Source organism: Apteryx rowi, unplaced genomic scaffold (genome assembly GCF_003343035.1).
Source record: "Apteryx rowi isolate R43461 unplaced genomic scaffold, aptRow1 scaffold_51, whole genome shotgun sequence".
NCBI lineage: Eukaryota > Metazoa > Chordata > Aves > Apterygiformes > Apterygidae > Apteryx > Apteryx rowi.
In genome coordinates, this window is record NW_020450772.1 from 717,143 (window position 1) to 735,680 (window position 18,538).

At 45.8% G+C, this 18,538-nt stretch overlaps 2 protein-coding genes across 3 annotated transcripts in view; one reads left to right on the top strand and one right to left on the bottom strand.

Annotated features, from left to right (window-relative positions):
- The window catches only part of ST6GAL1 (ST6 beta-galactoside alpha-2,6-sialyltransferase 1), a 66,104-nt gene that overhangs the window by 41,442 nt on the left and 6,124 nt on the right, over positions 1-18,538 (bottom strand). For both annotated transcript variants that reach the window (XM_026080082.1, XM_026080084.1), the window contains one exon: positions 16,667-16,828. The gene's annotated coding sequence lies outside the window, so the exon portion shown is untranslated. The remainder of the gene's footprint in view (positions 1-16,666; positions 16,829-18,538) is intronic.
- LOC112972889 overlaps positions 18,087-18,538 on the top strand; it is a 6,959-nt gene continuing 6,507 nt past the window's right edge. The window contains exon 1 of the mRNA XM_026080061.1: positions 18,087-18,357. Coding sequence (XP_025935846.1) covers positions 18,087-18,357 — 271 coding nt within the window. The remainder of the gene's footprint in view (positions 18,358-18,538) is intronic.

Consider the following 18,538-nt stretch of genomic DNA (forward strand, 5'->3'; position numbering starts at 1 on the left):
CTGACATCAGCTGCCTGATGAATTGCTGGTACTTTACCAGTACCATCACCAGATCCTCCCTAGGCACTAGGAGGTCCTACAGACAGCTCGGAGGTAAGACTATTTTGTCCCGGGTAATTTTTAAGCCATTGCCCGGATCCGCACGCTGCAGGGGAGGGGTGCCTGGCCAGACCCAGCTAGCACAGGACCCATCTCCGCACCGCCTGTGCTGGAGCCGTCCAGCCCCACGGCGGAGCAGGGCAGCAGCCGGCGCTCGAGCCTCCCACGGAGGCCAAGGCTTCCYAGGGTACGAAAGGCGCCTCAGAGCACCCGGCCAAAGCTAAAGCTCCAAAAACCTGCCTGGAGCTTACCCCGCAGACCCAAGGCTAGCACACCAGGAAGCTCGGCTGCACGTTCATTCAGTATAGGCACAGGCACCATCCTGCTTTTCCTTAGGCATTGCTTAGCCAGATGCTGACACAGTCCGGAAAGTTTTGTTCTCAAAAGGGGCATACAGCTACCTGCAGGGCAAGCACGAGCACCACCAGCAGACAGTTATCAGAAGGGAGGTTACCATCGAGGATGCCAGAGTCAAGCAAGTTGAGAAATTTGAAGTTTACTCACRCCCTCTTACCCTAAAACAGTGCTATAAAATTCCCCAAAGCCCTTCTAGGACTATTCTGAATACCGCGACCAATTCAAGCATATCCTTCCATCTTCCAGAGGCAGAAAAAAGGTGAGCAASAGTAGACAAATTTATTGTTTGTTAATTCTTCTTCCCTCCCCAGACAGAGGGTCTGCATTGACAGATACTGGAGGATGCCGACAGTCTAGTACCTGCTCAGGTGAGTTTATCCACTTGGAGGAAATTAGCCAATACCCTACGAACCTTCAGGCTTCAATGCGACAGGTATGTGGCACTAATAGTCACAGCAATTACTGATGATCAGAACAAGAGGAGGGAGAGAAAGCAGCAAGCCTCCACTTTCCCTTCCAGCATCCCTCCTACCAGCAGCCAGCAGAAATCTGGAATAGCAGGAAGAGTTTATCTTCTTCCTACAGGTGAAAAATTATGCCTCCTCCACCYTACCCAGCTGCAACACAAACAAGTGTCCCTCTGACAGAAGAAACCCTTCTGCTCTCTGTATTCTGGGAGAAGAAATATTTGTTTATTGCTTCAATGTTAATGCTGATTCATCCAAAAATTAGAAGCCCTTGCCACCACAATTCTTCTAAAACATAATAATCAAAACCCTGTCAGGTTAATTACAATTAAATAGAAAATCATTAAACCATTACCAGAAAAACAGCGCACAATCCAAGAATGCCTCCAGGTCAAACACACCAGCCGCTCTCTCTTTCCAGCGGCTGACACAGAGGAGGGGGATTGGCTAAGAGGATATTAATATAAACACAGTTGTTTGAGCTACATGGTCTCCTGCCAGAGAGCAAAAACCAGAAAATACTCAACTGCCAGCTGTTAGGACAGAATTTGGTGTGCTGGGATCTTCAAATCCTTTACTCTCGTTTACGCTTAGACTTGAAGACTGAACTGAGGCATCGCAGAAAGTTATCTGCTTCACCAGGTCAGCAAGTCCACCACAGGCGAGGGGAAAGAGCCTGTGGGGCTTGGAATGAAAAGGATGAACAACTGGTGACTAGCGCTATAAAACCTTGGGTCTATAGAGAAGGCAGGAGATGCCACAAACTGGAGTGAAGCAAGGGAGCCAGTGAAAATATACTAATTTCACCTAGAGTTATGTTTCTGTGAAAGGGAAGAGACCTCTAAAGCACCATGCATTCAGCTTGGTCCTTCTTTGCTCAGCAGTTACAACTTGCACCACTAAAGGAACAGCGCTGTCCCACTTTTTTTCCCCAAGTGCAAGGTTCAGACCCTTCCAGGTTCCTGTCCTTTGCAGGCCTGTTGAGACACGGGCCACAAAACGTGGCATCACTGGAGCTAGAGGGGATCCACACAGTCCCCATCTCCAACAAAACGATCCTTGTTTGGACTTGACATTGGCACAGCAGCCGGCAAAGCAACACACRGAGTGCCCCAGGCAAACCCCAGAGTGGCAGAATTAAATGGTATGCTTCTCTGAAGAGACACTTACAGTTTCAGAAGACCACAGAATCTCTTTGTGATTCACAGGGCCCTAGCGAAATAGAAAAGAGCTATCTCCATTTTATGGAGGCACGAAGAAGCAAGGTGATTTGCCTCAAGTCAGAATAAAGAATGGAGCAAAAATGTCATTCCCAGATTAGCAGCCTTGTTTTGAAGCACGCTTTTTCCCCTAAAAGCCTGAATACTCTCAGCAAGYGATCGTTTCTTTGGCCAATGCTTAGACTTTGCACAGCTTCAGCTATCAATTACCCATTCAGGATGAACTCTGAATGCATCTACATCATCAATAAAAAAGCAGCACCTACGTATGACAATCAAGAGAAAATTTTCCAGGAAACAGCAAGCACAGCTATACACACTGTGCAGAGAGGAATGTCCTCRAATGGATGTGTTATAGTATAAAAGGATATAATATAATATAAAAGGATGCCTGTCCTTTTTATCAGGCATCAGGTCTGCTCAGGTCAGGGAGAATAAGCCACACATGTAGGAACCTTTCTAAGACTGAAAATATAGTGCAATTAGCCTGCAGCCACGCTAGCATTTGCGAGATGAGCACAAGTAATTCCGAGATGACAGGGARGCACTCTCTGAACATCATCTTTTAAAACTATCCTGTGGTTGTAGCTAGCATCTCAGTAAAAGCTGTTCACACGAGGCTAAGTAGAAAGCGCTTCCCAAGCTCGTAATGACTCAGCCCAGCTCACACGGCAGCTTGCAYGCTGTCAGCCTATGGTTGGTATGTGCGTGCCATGTGTCAGACCACGAAGGCACACACGGTCATAGAGGCGCACACGGTGCAACCAAGAACGACATGGACAAAGGAGAGAGACGGCCAATCTTTAACCCTAGCGCAAGCGCAGCACCCGAGGGAAGGGAAGGCCCACTTTTGCTGCATGGTTTCAGAGCACGCTCCTCACTATGCTAACTGAGCGTCCACAGGGCAGCTTGGGTACAACGGATCACAGGTATAATCTGCATTGGCATATAGCAGGGAAATTGTCTGCAAGAATCCTTGCATCATGGGGAACATAATTTGTATGTATGTGTGTGTGTGTGTGTGTGTGTGCGCGCGCGCGTGTGTATATATATATATATATATATATTCCTAGTTCCATGAGTTGGAATCACTTCAAACCAAATAGACTTGGTCAAATGAATATATATACCTTCATCATGATGATTACTTCATCATCAGTTGAAGACCCAAAACTCACATAGTCAGTTAACAAGCTTGTCATGGTACCCTGGACCATATGCTGTGTAGGAAGGAACACGGAGCCCGTAACCTCTGGACTGGAGCTCAAGGGCAGCTGCATCCACTGATCACCACTTGGTTATCCCAGAACCGAGCAAAACTTTCCCTGCAACTGCAGCACAGACTCCAAGGACCAGGCAACGACCAGACACAAAGTTAAATGAGATTGCAGACAATTCTGTACTTTCCTCTGCCAGCTTTTCTAATTCAAATACAGAAGGAAAGAAGCCAAACAGAGGCTCAGGCAGGGCAGCAGACCAAAGGGAACAACGGGGAAAGAAGTGAAACGGGCACTAGAGGTTAGGGGGAGACAAACAACAGAAACAGGGATTGCCAGGTCCATCAGAGAAGGAGAAGATGTGAGGAATGAAGATGCCCGAGTAAAATAGGACTACCTGACCTGGGGGAGTGGGACAYGGAGACCAAAAGATGGCTCTGCTAGGAACCAGAATGAAGTACTGCGGAGCTTCAGATCAACTTATCTTCCCCACTGATGGTCTATACAGAGGATCAGTGTTTCATTGCTAGTGCCCGTCAGTCACTCAAGTGGCAGAAATCTGCATGGTGGACTTTGGAGCCCAACGCCTGACAGAATAGCTCCCTCCCCTACCCCAAAATCTGATAAACATTATAATCCTGTGCCTCATTTTGCCACAGGACACTTCCTTCATGCAACAGAAKTGCTCTCTAAATGAGAACATAGAAGCAAGCTTCTTCCTGTTTTTTCACTGAAGAAGTTAAGCGTGTAGCAAATAAGGCATAAAGGCCAAATAAAGCGTCAGGGCAAAGGCAAACTAAAGCTGCCAGAGAGAAGTGATTCCTGCCGCACCTCTGTTAGAACTGCTATGATACCAGACAAACATCTTGAAAATCAAATTTTCATATCCCTTATTGTCAGACTCTTGCACGGGGTCAGACCCACGATCCAGTCCGCACGTTGGCYGAGTGCTCAGCACCAAAACAGAGTTCCACAGAAGTCAGAGATTATTAAGCACTACGCATTTAGAGGTGTGAGGTCCTGACAATCTCCCAGCAGAAAACCCAAAATCACCTGGGTACCCTATGCGTGCCGCAGGTGTCTCCACCTGTACCGAGATGCTTTCCTATCAATGCATTATGAATGCGGGTATGCAGACATTCACGAGGGACACCTCAGAGAAGCTTATTGGAGAATTTATGGTTGTGTCCTGGGGCAGGGCTTAAGAGCACAGAGAATAGAGCACTGTCTCAGAGCAGCAAGAAGAAAAAACAAAGCAAAACAAATACCCGCTCATTTTATACAACGAGCAAGGTACTGACAAGCTGGGAAAAARCTGTAAAATCACATAATTGGAAGCTGTAGCACACATTTAAAAGACGGATTTGGGCTACGTAAATGACTTAAATACTAGTCTATCCTGCATTTTGAGCACCTGACTTTACAGCCCTTCTCTTGCGCTATTAAGACCCATGTCTGAGTGCTTAACAACTCCACAAGGACCAGTACTACTTGATAAGCCTCCCATTAATACCAGGTAAACTGYTGCATTTATATTTAAATTTCTGAAGTGCCAGGTACTATTAGAATAACACCTCTGCTACAAAACAGAATTAAAAAAAAAAAAAGACACGCACATTACATTCACTTTGATGGGATGCGACTTTGCTTGGCCTAATGCCCTCAGCTCAAGAGGCCATTGCTCACCTTTACTTCAATTCAATCGCTTCACAATCCTGCTCGAGAAAGAGACTTGGCACACCAACCACTGCTGAAACTAGAYGAGCAGAAAGCAGAAATTGCAAGGCGAACTACAAAAGTCCTTTCGTTTTCATTAAAGACCCCTTCTCTCTCTATTAAAGCAACTTTTAGGACACGCCTAGGACTACTGCGGACTGCTGCAATTCACGCCAGCTACATTCCCTCCTCTGTGCAGCTTACACCTAGACAGAAAAACAGTCTCCACCTCAGAGAAACAGGTCTTTGCAAACACTGGACAAATTCAATGGCATTGCAGAAGACAGAGAAATTCAGATGCCAGCCCCTGAATACGAGTGAACGGAAGAGGAAGTATTCACTGAGCTTGTGCTGAACCAGCAGCAAGCGCGACAGCGATTCACTCATAGGGACACCAGCCTGTGCACAGCATGCCAACCCACATGTGAGACTAGCTAGCCTGCAGGCTCAGGACAAAACACACAACTGGCAGGATCCTTCTTCCACTGGGAGCAGAGAAGAGGCTTAGAGGCCAAGCAGCAGAGAGAAGCGCAGGCACTAAGGCAGTGCCTTTGGCAGGAATTTAGGGAGGATGCGACTGCTGCCTGGCACATCCGAGATTGCGAGACCTTAACCTCTGTCACCTGGGAACAACCCTCAAGGGCTGGAATTGAAACGCTCGTTACTGATTACTATCTTTGCCGCAAGCCAGGGAAAGCGCACACTTTAGCTGTAACAGCAATAGGATATGCCAGCTAAGAAGTCTCCCATTACTGCCACCACCTCCCCGTTAACAGGAATGGAAACTTGTCCATTAGGAAGGCAAGTTCAAGCAGCACCTTCTTCTCCCGCTTCACAAGAAGAGGCTCCCAGTGGGACGCAATCCGGGCAGCTGAACCCACACAACAGCTCCCACGGCATCCGCATTTCAGGTGGGAGCTGCATCAAGGCCAGGAAGAAAGACCATCTACGCAAATCGTGGCTAAGCCAATTGCTTTTACCCAGAAGCAGCCTCATCCGGGCAATATCCCACTAGGATCCTTTTCTCAGACCTATCAGCTTTGCGAAACAATTTTCCTCGCTACCTTCCACAGACGAGGCACTACAAGCATGAACAGTACTGCCATTTCAAGCTCAGCCTCCTTGATCCACTTCCCCAAATCAGAGGTGAAAAACTGCTTTTTTCAGTTAATAATACAGAAGTAGCTTCTCCCTAGCCTCTCTCCTCCAGGCTTTGGTTAACCCTTGTAAGGGGATAGTTTATACAACCCACCCACTCTGCTTCCTTATCTACCCACTGTGACCAAGACGGCATGAACCAGTGCTCAAGACAGCTTTCTGTCCTGTGCTCAGAGACAGGCCTGCAGCATCACCTTTGGGAAAGAAACTCTCCTGGGGAAAAAAGAAATACATAAGGACTGGTACACCTATCTTTCGATACAAACACATACCTAATAGTCTTAMGGTAACTGCCTATAAAAAGTTCATTAAAGTTACTTTTCACAGTAACAATAGCTAACCTCAGTTTTGAAAGGAAGGAAGTGTAACTACAGAGAAGAGAAGAATGGGTCTAGACATTTCTTTAATTCTAGAGTTTGTTTTCATGAAATCTAAGAGAAAAAGGCAAAGGATGTGTGTGGGCTCAGAGGCTCCCAAGRACCAGAGAGACCCAAAGGTGAGCCAGCTCCTAGGAGATAGCTGCTTAGGAGCAGACCACATTATGTTCTGACAGGAGTTGTGGGGGCTCCAACACATCAGAATCTGGTACCTGTTTAAAACAAAAAAAATTTTTTAAGTATGTGGGGCAAAAGGCTAAGAGGAGCAAYACCGGCAGGGGGAGAAGGTTTCTTGGAGCACGTAATTAGGCTGGCATTTGGGCAAAGAAAAACGGTGTACAGACTTGGTATTCTGGGCATGCCTGCAAGATGCTCTTTAGGCTGCTGAGCTAAGAAACACTTAAAAATAATTGCAAGATTATGACACACAGTATTCAAATAGGCAATACCTGTGGGGTATGCYCAGACTGGGAGAAATAGAACATGATTACCTCCTTGCACAACCTGAGCATTTTTATTTTATTAAAATGAGCCAACTATGGAAAAAGATAGCAATGAAATCCCTGCCAACAGCATCAGCCTGCGGTTGCTGAAATTCAGGCAGCTGAGTTTAGGGTAGAAATGCCAAGCTAGGCTCTCCAAAAGTAATCACAGCCTCGCTGAGCCCTCCGAGCGCCAGGTGACTGGAGATGCCGCGCACGGGAACGAGCGTGCACGCTACGGTCCTTGGGACACAGGGGCTGACAATGACGCATGCTCGTGGCCACTGCACGCTCACGCTGCTCCCTGTGAGCCACAGATGGGGTTCGTCACACCCCAGGGTGGTTTTCTTCCAGATTGGTGAGTTAAAGCAACCACGGGGGATCCATGAGTGACAGAGGTGCAGTGATCAAGAAGTGGGCAGGGGAACAGCAAGACAGCGCGGATGGGAGCTGGGAAGAGAGAGTGAGGTCTTCAGACAGCAGCAGATGCTCTTCCAGCATGAATTAACCTAAATTAAATTAAGAGTGTCCACACTGAGGCTTAACACAGGTTTATGACTTCAGGTTTTTAATTAAATTAGTTGACCTTTCTGAATCGTTCTCCTTAGATTGTAACTATATGATTATCCGTCCATCTAATTAAATAGTCCACAAATATTTATCTAATTACATYACCATAATAATGAGGAGCATTTCCCAACCTTAAAGCATGTATTTCACTGCAAAACACCACCCACTTTCAGATGGACAATGCTGGTGTCTTTCACAGTGATTTACCTGGAGACTACAACGAAGCACAAAGGTGAATTCATCTTTCTAAAACCCCAGTCAGAAACCCTTCCCCAGGGTTCAGTCAAAATCAGACTGGTGACTCTCAAATGGACTGGTTACACATGTGAATTTTGAACTACAAACCTGATAGAGATGGTCATGAGAACCTGTTCTTGGGATTTCTCCCTGGTTGCCAGGGATCACGATCACAGYGAGAACAGAGTCACAGGACCTCCATATCACCCGCACTTAGCCAGAGCAAAAGTTGAAAAGAGAAGCAGCATCCAAAATTGAGCGAGGAAAGACAGAAAGGAGCTACGTCTCATTTCTAAATGAACTCAATTTTTACCTCAAGTGCAGTTTTGGAGTAGTTATCACTCTGTTTTTGAAAAGGTGCTCCTAACCACATGTAAAACTGCTGAGCTCCATCCAAAAATACCTAAAATATTCCCAGGCCACACCCACACTAGACTGTAAAGGAACTAAATAAAAGAGCACATAGCAACTGCTATGAAAATTAGCAGATAAACCTAAATAAAGTGGGATTCCTTCCTTGCATCTCTCCCATCTCCCTAGGACTCATCCCACCTTTCAGACCCCCTGCTACAAAGCCCAGTTTTGCAGCGAGGCTCAGCACAGTCAACACCGTGAAGGTCCATAAACAGAACCATCAGGCCATTACTCAAAGCCAAGCGCCGGCTACATTTTCAGGCTTTTCAATCCACAGGTGAACTATTCATCATGTGTTTCAGAGAGTTATTCTTTAAACACACATTAAAGTTTGAAGAGCAAGAAAGTTCCAACCATCTCAGAGTCACCAACTTGCATCATAAACAGATAGTCTGACTAACTCATCATGCAATTCATTGTTGAGTTAAAGTGTTCTTCCAGTGTTGCTGTTTCTTCTTTTCCAGGTTGCCACTCCCACATCTCTCAAAACCAGCCTTTGCAAGTCACAGGCATAAATAACATTTCTCTCCATCAATCCCCTCTGTCTCCTGGGATTCCCCTTTCTCCCTGACACCAAAACATGTCCCTGGGACTATTTGCTTCATCTCTGCTCCATTTTCCTTCAAGCTGAACCCCTTCTCTGTTCCACTTGTCTCCTTGATGCTGGACAGTCCTTTTCAATCTTAAATCCATTTTGCCACTCCTTCCTACACCAAATACCCTTGTTTCTCTTATTCCTGAAGACAGCTCCCTCCTCCACCATACTTCTTTTCACGATCGGGCCTTTCTCCACAAAGCAGCTCCGTGAAGAACACTGTCTGATACCATCTTTATTGTATGTTCCTTTCCTTTTCTCCACCATCAGTCTTTGGTGTTTTTCTAGTACACACATGGTTGTCTTCTCCCTCACTACACTCAGGTTATCCACAGTTTCTCTTACCCAAAACAGCTTTCCCTCCCAGCATCCCAAAAGCATGTCATCATCTCCAAAATCCTAAGAAGCTCTCCTTTGAAGCTACATGCCTCTGTAGTTTTCAGCCTAATCTGCTTTTCGTTTCTGATGCCTTCAAGCACCTGCTGCCTTGACTATTTTGTCCTCAGCTTCTTTCTATATTCTCTGGTCCAAAAGATTTCTCCAGATCAACAGTGATCTTCTCTAGGTTAACACAAAGCTCTCCTTAACATGCACATCCTCCTTTGTTGCCCCAGTATCTTCACTGGGTCATCTTTCCCCTTTCGTGCCTTTATTGAGTCAGTGCTTTTCTGGCCTTCTACAATGACCGTTCCTTCCACAACACAACTGGCCACATTTAACCCTAAAAGGTGTCAACAGACTGGGAGTAAGAAAAAGGAAAAAAATCTGTTTTTTTCACCTCGCTGCACTAAATCCCAAGCAACTTTGCCCACTTGCATTACGTTTGCACTGGTTAATACCAAATCTACTTCTCAGATCCCTCCTTCACACAATCCTCACACATTTGCAGACATCACCTTAATGACACCAATAGGCTGTCAGTATTTTGTATAAAGGTCTGTATGCTTATGGGCTAGCCAAAAGCAAAATTCCTTCTTCGAAGCTGGGAAAGGTCCCCTTAAAAGGAGGAAAGTGTAAGATTGTGAAGTACTGGGTAATAAAATCCTGGAAAATCAAATACATAAGAAGAAAAAATGTTTTCATTTGGCCTGGTATGGATTTTCTCAGTTTACTTTTTTCTCTGGATTCTGCCCTGCTTGGGGAGTTTTGCCGGAGGGGGGGAATACCTGTCCCACCAGTGCTTGTTGAAAGTAACTTATAGAATATGACTTACTGGCTATTCCTTTCCAGAAAGCGTTTTACCCAAAAAGGCATAAGGCAGCTTAGTAAGCAAAGCTACAGATTCTGTAAATTCCATCAAGTTTTAGAAGGAATTTGTTAAAGCAGAACTGGTTACTCTTTTACAGTCTTCCCAGGAAAGCTCTGCTCTTTTATTGGCATAAACATTTGTAGAAAGTGAATTTCAAGACTGCAAGAACAACTATTAACAGGAAATGAACTTTAAATTCAGACACAATATCTGTCCTGGAAGAAAGCAAGATCCATGAAAACCTTCCAGGCTTTCATAAAGCATATGCAGTATTTCAATCAAACTTGCCCGTGAAAAATTGGTACAGAGAAGACAGTGCACAAGGTTTACATCTCTGCTGATGGATCTCAGTTATGATGTGCCCAGCTCCCTCACAATTCTTTATACTGAATCTGTAATGGGGAAATAAAAGCTGGGTTAAGATTTATATTGAAAGTATAAATAATATAAAATATAGTTTTAATCCAAAAACTATAATCTTTTACATCCAGATCTTTAATTTCCATAAGATCCCTTGCAAGCACAAAGGGTCACAGGATTAGCATCAGGTCATAAGGAGAATGAAGAACTAACACCCTGATTATCCAGACCTGGAGAGCAGTAAAATCTTCAAGTTATGCAGAACTAAACTTTTATTTCTTAATTAGAACACAGGCCAAATACCTCAAAAAAAGATGAAACCCTAACATCCCAATTTAGCTAACAAGGGAACATCCTCACTTGGGTAAGACAAGCAAAAGGAGCAGCTTGGAAACATCAATTCAATGCACCACACCAATGGCACGCATTCAGAAATAACCCAGTGAGCAGAGCGATTATTTGTCCGCTCTGAAAAATGTAGTCCAAAATTAAAAGTTCTAACTCAAATTCTTAAATACTCTTGATAGACAAAGCAACTCAGATAACAGGAAGACCTCTTCTCTGATCTATCAGAGTACATTTTCAAGCACACTTTGACCATGTCAAAGATCTAGAAGCCCCTGGAAGCCTTGCAATTTGCATCCATTCTTTGCAAATTAATTGGTTTAAGATGCTCTGTGCCTAATTACTGTTTAGAAGGCACGTGGATTTCTACATTATCCTCCATTTAGGAGCCTTTTCTGAGGGTTATGTCTTATAAACAAATTTAGAAAAACAGAGAAACTGTTATTCTGGTATTGCGAATTAAATGCTATTTCAAGATAAAAGCATTTCCTCAAGATTAGTGATCTGCAGGGGGAAAACAATGACCACAGATCTCTTAGTCTCCGAGAGATCCACTTTAGTGAAATAGTTATTATTGCTGCAAGATTGCCGTGACAATTTTTTATTGTCATTCCATCCCATTGTTATATCATCAACATATTTTTCTGACAGACTGCAAACTGTGTTGGTACACATCGGGTATTTCCAGAAAATCTAGTGAATGTAGGCAGGCCTCTTTGAACCCCTCTGATTTTCCAGTCAGTGAATGCTGTATTATAATGGCACAAAAGACAAGCCATAAAGCATATTAAAATTTTGATTAATGCTGTCAACAACTTCAATTTTTCTGCAACGCTTTATAGTTGTACAGATTGACAGGCCAGTCTCCAGCTCAGTACTTCAGCCAATAAACTTTGTACAGCCGGAACTAAGAGAGTTTTGCTGATCTCCACTGTCCCAGGCGAGGGCCTGGGCCCAGCAGAATACCAGTATCCTCACTTGTTCCTGCTCAGCTGATGACCCTCTCTACCAAATTATGCAGCAGAAAGCAGGCAACAACTAATGTCGCTAGGGATGCTGACGCTGCTCACCGTCTCTGGATCTTGCTCAGTCGCTCTCCCACAAGCAGTCTGTAGCAGCTGTCAATACGTATTTAGAAGTTGCACTGTAGATTTGGGTAAGATTTCAAAACGCTTCCAGGTGCTGTGGGAAAAGGGACCACGATGACTGGGAACAGCATCATCCTGCAACACGCCTGTGCTGGCTGTACCCTCTGGCTGGTGCAGACTCCAGCTGTCCTTGGGCCCCTTCCAAAGACCACCAAGGTTAATAATCACTCACCTGGGGATCAGATCTCCTGCATTCACACAACACAGATTCAAACGCTTGCCCGAGTACCCGAGCAGACGGCAATTCTGCCAGGAGATATATAGTCCCACTGCCAACCACAGCACTGAGCCCGCGCTCAGGTCCAGCCTCTAAATGCTTCAGGAAAGCGCCGAAAGGCATGGCACTAAACGCAGCTCCGGAGCTCTCTGCAAACAGCCTGAGCCCATTCAGCAGCTCTGCGCAAGCCAATCCTTCCTGCATGAGGTCTGCATAATGCAGGCAGAAAGGTGCATACTAAAGCCCAGTCCTCCCATCATGTATTTCAGTCTTGCTCAACAGCAAAATGCCAACCAGTCTTGTGCAGGACCAACAGCTCTGTGCTGTAACTGTGATCCGAAGGACATTTTTACAGAGATAAATCAGCTTATCAACTTATTTGCATGAACTTATCTCTATGAAACCTTGAATGAGAATTTAAGTTGGGGGGGGGGGTATCAGCTCCTTAGCCCAATTTAGGTGCTTGTTGCAGTAGTGCAGGGGCAGATATTAGCAAGCAGAACCAAGGCAGCTGAGTTCAGTTTTCAGCAGCTGATGGTTCCCAGAGGAAGCACACATCAAGGGTGCACAGAAAGTTTAGCACAGTACAGYACTCTTCTGCACTTATGGAGGTACCGTTCCCAGGCAAAGGTTCCTGGGACACAAGAGCAAAAGCAAAGAGCTGGAGGCCTCCCTGCCCTTCAACCTCCTGTTGGTTAAAGGCGGGGATACGCTGCGCAATCTGTTTCTATTTTAAATAAAGATCTCCCCAATGGGCGTTTAAGGTATGAGGAAACAAGAATAAGCAAGATGTTATCTTGCAGCTTTCTGTGCAACTTTTGTTGAAAAAAGCAAAAAAAAACCCAAAAACCAGAGGTTACGATAACTTCTGAGGGACAGATAGTGAGCAAATGATTAAGCTCAGCATCTGATAACTTGCTAGCAGAGTTGCAACTTCAGAAACACCCAAAGCCAAGTACACAGGGCAAAAACTCGGCAGGCAGCTTCCAAACACTGCCGAGATATCTGCAAACCCTGAGCTAAGCAAAGGCACCACTCGGAGCCTACACAGACAGAAACCAGAAGACTGACACAAGGGTGTTACACAAAGGCGCTCCACCACACAGCCCTGGCACTTCTTCCAGAAATGAGCTCCTGATAACTCTTAGGACCAGACTGGATTTAATACCCAGAGGCTTGTTTATGCAGGGCTTCCCCTTACTCAGTGAGGAAGCCAACACTGCCAGTTCCCCATCCAAGTATAAATTGCAGAGTCCTGTTCTCTTGTGACACTGAGCATAGATCAATGCCCCAAGGGTCTTCTTAGAAACGTATGCCAACAGCTGCTGTATTTCTTACCGTTCATTGCCTTCCCAAGCTACGGCAGAAGGAAAGCTAACCAGAACTTTGTCGACTTTTGCTGTCACTTACTAACAGGAATTGTACCAGTTTCATTTGGTTGAGGCTCGGGAAAACTCTGCACAGGTTGTCCTAGAGTTATTAATGGAAATGGAAAAGGGACAGAAGAGCAGAAACATTTCACCCACTACAAAGTGAATGTCAACAGACAGGAAAGTTAATAAACAAACAAAATCACCCTTTGGAGAAGTAAACTGCCAAAATGGCAGAGATGCACACGCTCCGATCCACCGCATCAAAGCGCTTCTTGTCAGGAGATGAGGACCAAGCCCCCAGAGAGGATCCAGGATGTTCAAGTTTAGCAAGRAATAGACTGCTTTGCACTCGCAGTCCTCGGCAGCAGGCAGCTGAGCTAACAGACAAAACCAGCTCAGTAATTCGGCTGTCCCCATCGATCAGACGGGAACCTTGCAATCCTGCTTAGGCTTCAGTGGAATTATCCATACCTGTGATCAGCCTTTTGCTCCTGCTGTCTTTAACGGACTGGTCATTATTCAGTATCTGCTAAGTGCCCCAAGGTAACGGCACGGAGTTTACCATGACTATGTCCTGGTCCCTGAAGTTGGCCTTGGCAGCTTTTCCTGACAGCACTTTTCTGTCATCTTTCTCTTCCCTGCTGGCCATGTTCTGGTGACCTGGGTGCCTGRGTGAATTTCTGAAGTGATAAACTGGTACTACAAGGTACACTAGTTCATAGGAGAGCTTCCAAAAAGAACAGAGTTCTTAAAAATGTGTTAGCATGACAACTAAAAAGGCTTCCAGCCAACAGGAACATAACGCTGGAAAGGACCTCCTCATTCACAAAGGCCATTCTCCTGCAGGTCAGCACACTGTACAAAACCCTTCGCAAATCGGTAACAGTCCATCTCCAAAGCAGCTTTGCTGCTGTTTACAGCTATTTCTACTGAAAGGTTGATCTGAAATGTCAACACTCCGATAGAAAGAACCTTCTTCTCATTTCCAGCCTAGTCAATGCACAACTAGGTCATGCCCACGTGCACTTGCACCTAAACCAGAGGAAGACAGTAATCTAGCACTACAGAGAGAAGATGTGACACTAGGGCCAAATAATTTAGCAAGCAAAAATATTGCCAAAGATCAAGTGAGCAGAACACAGTCTAAACATTACAAACTTAATCAGACCTGCATTTGCATCAGTACAATCTGTGAACCACTGGGATGGACTTCATGAAGGAAGCTTGGGGTTCACATTTCACTACAGGCTGAACTGCAGTGCACCTATTAGAAAGACAACAAACCTTAATTYTACCTATCAGCAAGTGGTCTAAATATATAAAGTATTTCAAGGTTTTAATCACCTGAGTAATTAGAACATCTGATCACAATGATTCCTGCTGGCCTAAACATCTAAGAGCACTTTATATGGAAAGTGTCTTCTTTCATGTTCTAGTTTTGTAATCAATATAATCAGCCCATTTCCGACTGAAAGAACATTCAAAGGAATCACTTATACTAGCACTTAATAGAAAAGTTGCCAGTCAAGTGGCACAAGCTTCAAGCACATCCATAGCAATCAGGAATTTTAGTAAGTCTGTATGCAATCTCAAAGGAAATGTTCTCCAAACATGAAGAGATCTCCAGGAGTTCGGAAGGACGTATACCACCTTAGATTCAGAAACGAAGCCCGTGCACACTGAAGCAGTTACAGTGAAAGTAGGTCAGCAATCTAAGAAAGGCTGTTTAAGATAAAGTATCAAATTGAGTCATAATGCTCTCTGACTGCTAATCCTTTGCAGAATTCTGATTTACATTACCCCGGCAAATCCAAGGACCACAGGAAAGGTCTGTGCATTTTGTAAGACATCATCAAAACGATTTTGTCAGATCTTTTCTCATGATCCTTATAAATGATGAGCTGAGAATAGGAAAAAGATATTTTTACCTAGCACTATAGTAGCCTGAAGCTTAGACTTTCCTGTGAAAGACTCCGAYCCTACTGCAGCATTTCCATCCCTTCACAAAAGCTGCTGAGGCAACAGATCAAGTGGGTCAGGAGAAGCAGAGGAAGGGGGGAGAGCTTTAGTTCAGACCTCTCCTCAGGGCCAGCCAGCCGCGCCAGCCTGAGCGCAAATGGCAGGAGAACCTGATGCGGATTTTGGCCAGCACTTATTCTGCATTTCCTCCCGCCGGGAGCAAAACTGAAGCAGGAAGAGACTTGTGCTTCACAGTTATCTAAGGTTAAGACACCTGCATGGGTGGCGTCATGTATGTGCCACCTTTGGCAAAAGTCTGCCCTTCAGCGGGCCATTTAGCCTCTCAAAGATAGGCAGGGAAACAAGCCTTTGAATATTGAGTAATCCCACTTCTGCAGCCAAGTACCTCTCGAGCCACAGTCTCAAGGAGAGCACTAGAGATATGAAACACCACTGGCTGCATCCAGTTTGCCATGTCATACTGGGAACTCTAGTCTCCTCCCATGCATTTCCAGCTCCTGCAGTACTGAACCGCTACAGTATTCTCAGCAACTGCTACAAACCAAGATTCAAGTACTCGCCCCATTTGTCTCCAGAAAATTAGGTCTCAGTCAGTGATAGTACGCCTCCATTTCTGCAATTTGGTTTTAACCAACTTACAGAGTATTTCCAAACAAGCAGTAGTTACCAAACRTGCAGTCTTGTTATCTAAGCCTCATCAACAAATATTTGTTTGCACAGGAATAAGATAGAAGAGAAAAGATCCTGTTTTATGGCCATTTAAACTAAGAAAATTAACCTTGCTGGAAACAGACACACATACAGTCGATGACTGCAGCACAGCTGACACGTGGCAGCTCGCTAGACCAGGTGTCAGTCTCCTTGGCAAGAAGAGTTTTAAGCTCAGCTACAGCTTTTGTCACAGAGATGAACACATAGGCAAAAGGCAGCACAACAAACCCAGAAAGCCCGCACTAAATAGCCCCTGTTCCTTACGAACACAGCCCAAAACAGAGCTCTCTCCACGGTAACTTGAGGAGCATTTTACCAACCTAAAGGAAGGGYCTGCAAAGACGCACGCAAGAAGCCAGAGCAGACAGACTTACCGTGAGCCGTCAGCAGAGCAGCTGCAGTCCCGTGAGGGTGTCCCTGGCTGGTACCCGCAGGCGGCTGTGCTGGAGCTCGTCCCAGCGCGTACGCCTCGGTGCCACCGAGCTACTCGTCTCTGCAGCGCGATCGCCTCCAGCAGCAGCAAGCAGATTCATTAGCTAAACCAGAAGAAAACAGATGATTCGACTAGACTCAGCACCTGCATCATCCCCAAGCAGCAGCTTTTGCTGAGATGAGGAGACCTGCTGCCCGGAATAGGGGAGCCTTGGGGAAAGGCTGGTGCCCTCGGAGCCCGCTGAGGTCCCCAGGCCGGCTGACGCCAGCCCCCTCAGCCCTCGCCCTCCAAGAGGAAAAGCTAAAACTAACAGGAAAAAAAGTTTGCCTCACTAGACTCTCTTGGCTCCTGTCCCAGAGGCCTTCTAGGCAACATTTTTCCTGGGAATACTCTTCCTCCTGGGGAACATTCAGCATCACTATAATCTTATCTTATCCTGGACTCCAGCAGATGAGGACAACCTTTTAAGATACAGGACCAGCTACAAGAATCAGGTTACGCAGCAAAAGATGAGGTCAGAAAACAAGCAGTCTCTCTCTTCCCGTTTCCTTCTCCGTAACAGGCTTAACCTGCACAGTTTTGAATTCATCCCTATGTCCCTGCCCTTCTCAGGAGGATGGTGCAGCCATTCCACAGAGTGCTCCCAAATATTTAAGTTAGCTCAGTTCAGCTCAGCCCAGGAAAGTTATTCCGCAAACCTTTCTGTAAACAGGGTTTTAAAATCCAGTGAGGTTATTTATTGACCTTTTAGGCAAGCACAGTCCAGTGAGTGAGCCACTAGGCAAGAAACGAGCCTCACAGCGTAACACGGGAGAAAGGAGTACAGCTTAGAATAGGCAGTTCTGACGTCTCATCCCCTCGGAGCCGAGCAAAGAAAGTCTCCCGTTACATTCAGCTGCCCTTTGATAACACTTTTTCCCGCTCAGATATTTTGGTTTTGACATTATCAGTGATTAGATCAAGTTACAGTAAATAGTTATGAGAATAACATCAGAAACACTTCATCTAAAGGACCAGCAGATTCCCTTCCTTTATTTCTCCAGTTTCTCCTCTACTGTGCCTACTCATAGGCAGGCTTATAAAAAACAAAGCAAACAAGATTTGGCCCTCAAAGGAAAGTGGCAGTGAATGACAACAAGAAAAGTTAAGTGGTTAAACAGATATTTTTCCTCCTCCATAGTCCAACTTGCTTTTAATTCTTAAGAACGAGCTTAGTCCTTTCTACAAACGCGTCCAGCGTATCCCTTGCTGCAACTCGTAGGTCTGTAGACACCGATTCACACCAGCAAAGGTCAATTAAACGAGAAATTCAGACGAGAACACGGACAAACAGCARGAGGGGGAGGAACTGGAAGCAGAGGATGCGTTTTTCATTCGTCTCATGCACGCTCCCTCTCCCCGGCCGGCTCTGCCCGCTGCTGAGGCCGCCGGAGCCGGGGGCGCGCGGCGCTGCGGGGCCGGGGCCCACGCGGGGCTCCGCCGCGGCGGGGGCGGCTCTGCCCGGCGCCCCCTCCCTGCCCCCCCGAGCCGGGCTAACGGCGACGGAAAGGGAGGATGTGGCGACTAAGGACAAAGGCTCACAAGCCGCAGAGGAGGAACAGCCCGGTCAGCTACAGGCACAGGCAATTACAGGTCTGTTAAGAAGTTTAACATCTTCTCTTTTGCATTTATAAGGATTTTTTAAAAATATATACATTTTTTAAGCGTAAAGTTATCTCCAGCCGGAGACCGCACTGCTACAGCAAGCGGCCGCCTCGCCCGGTTCCCTCTGAGCATCACGCAGCTCCGGCTGCCTCCCCCCGCCACCGCCTGC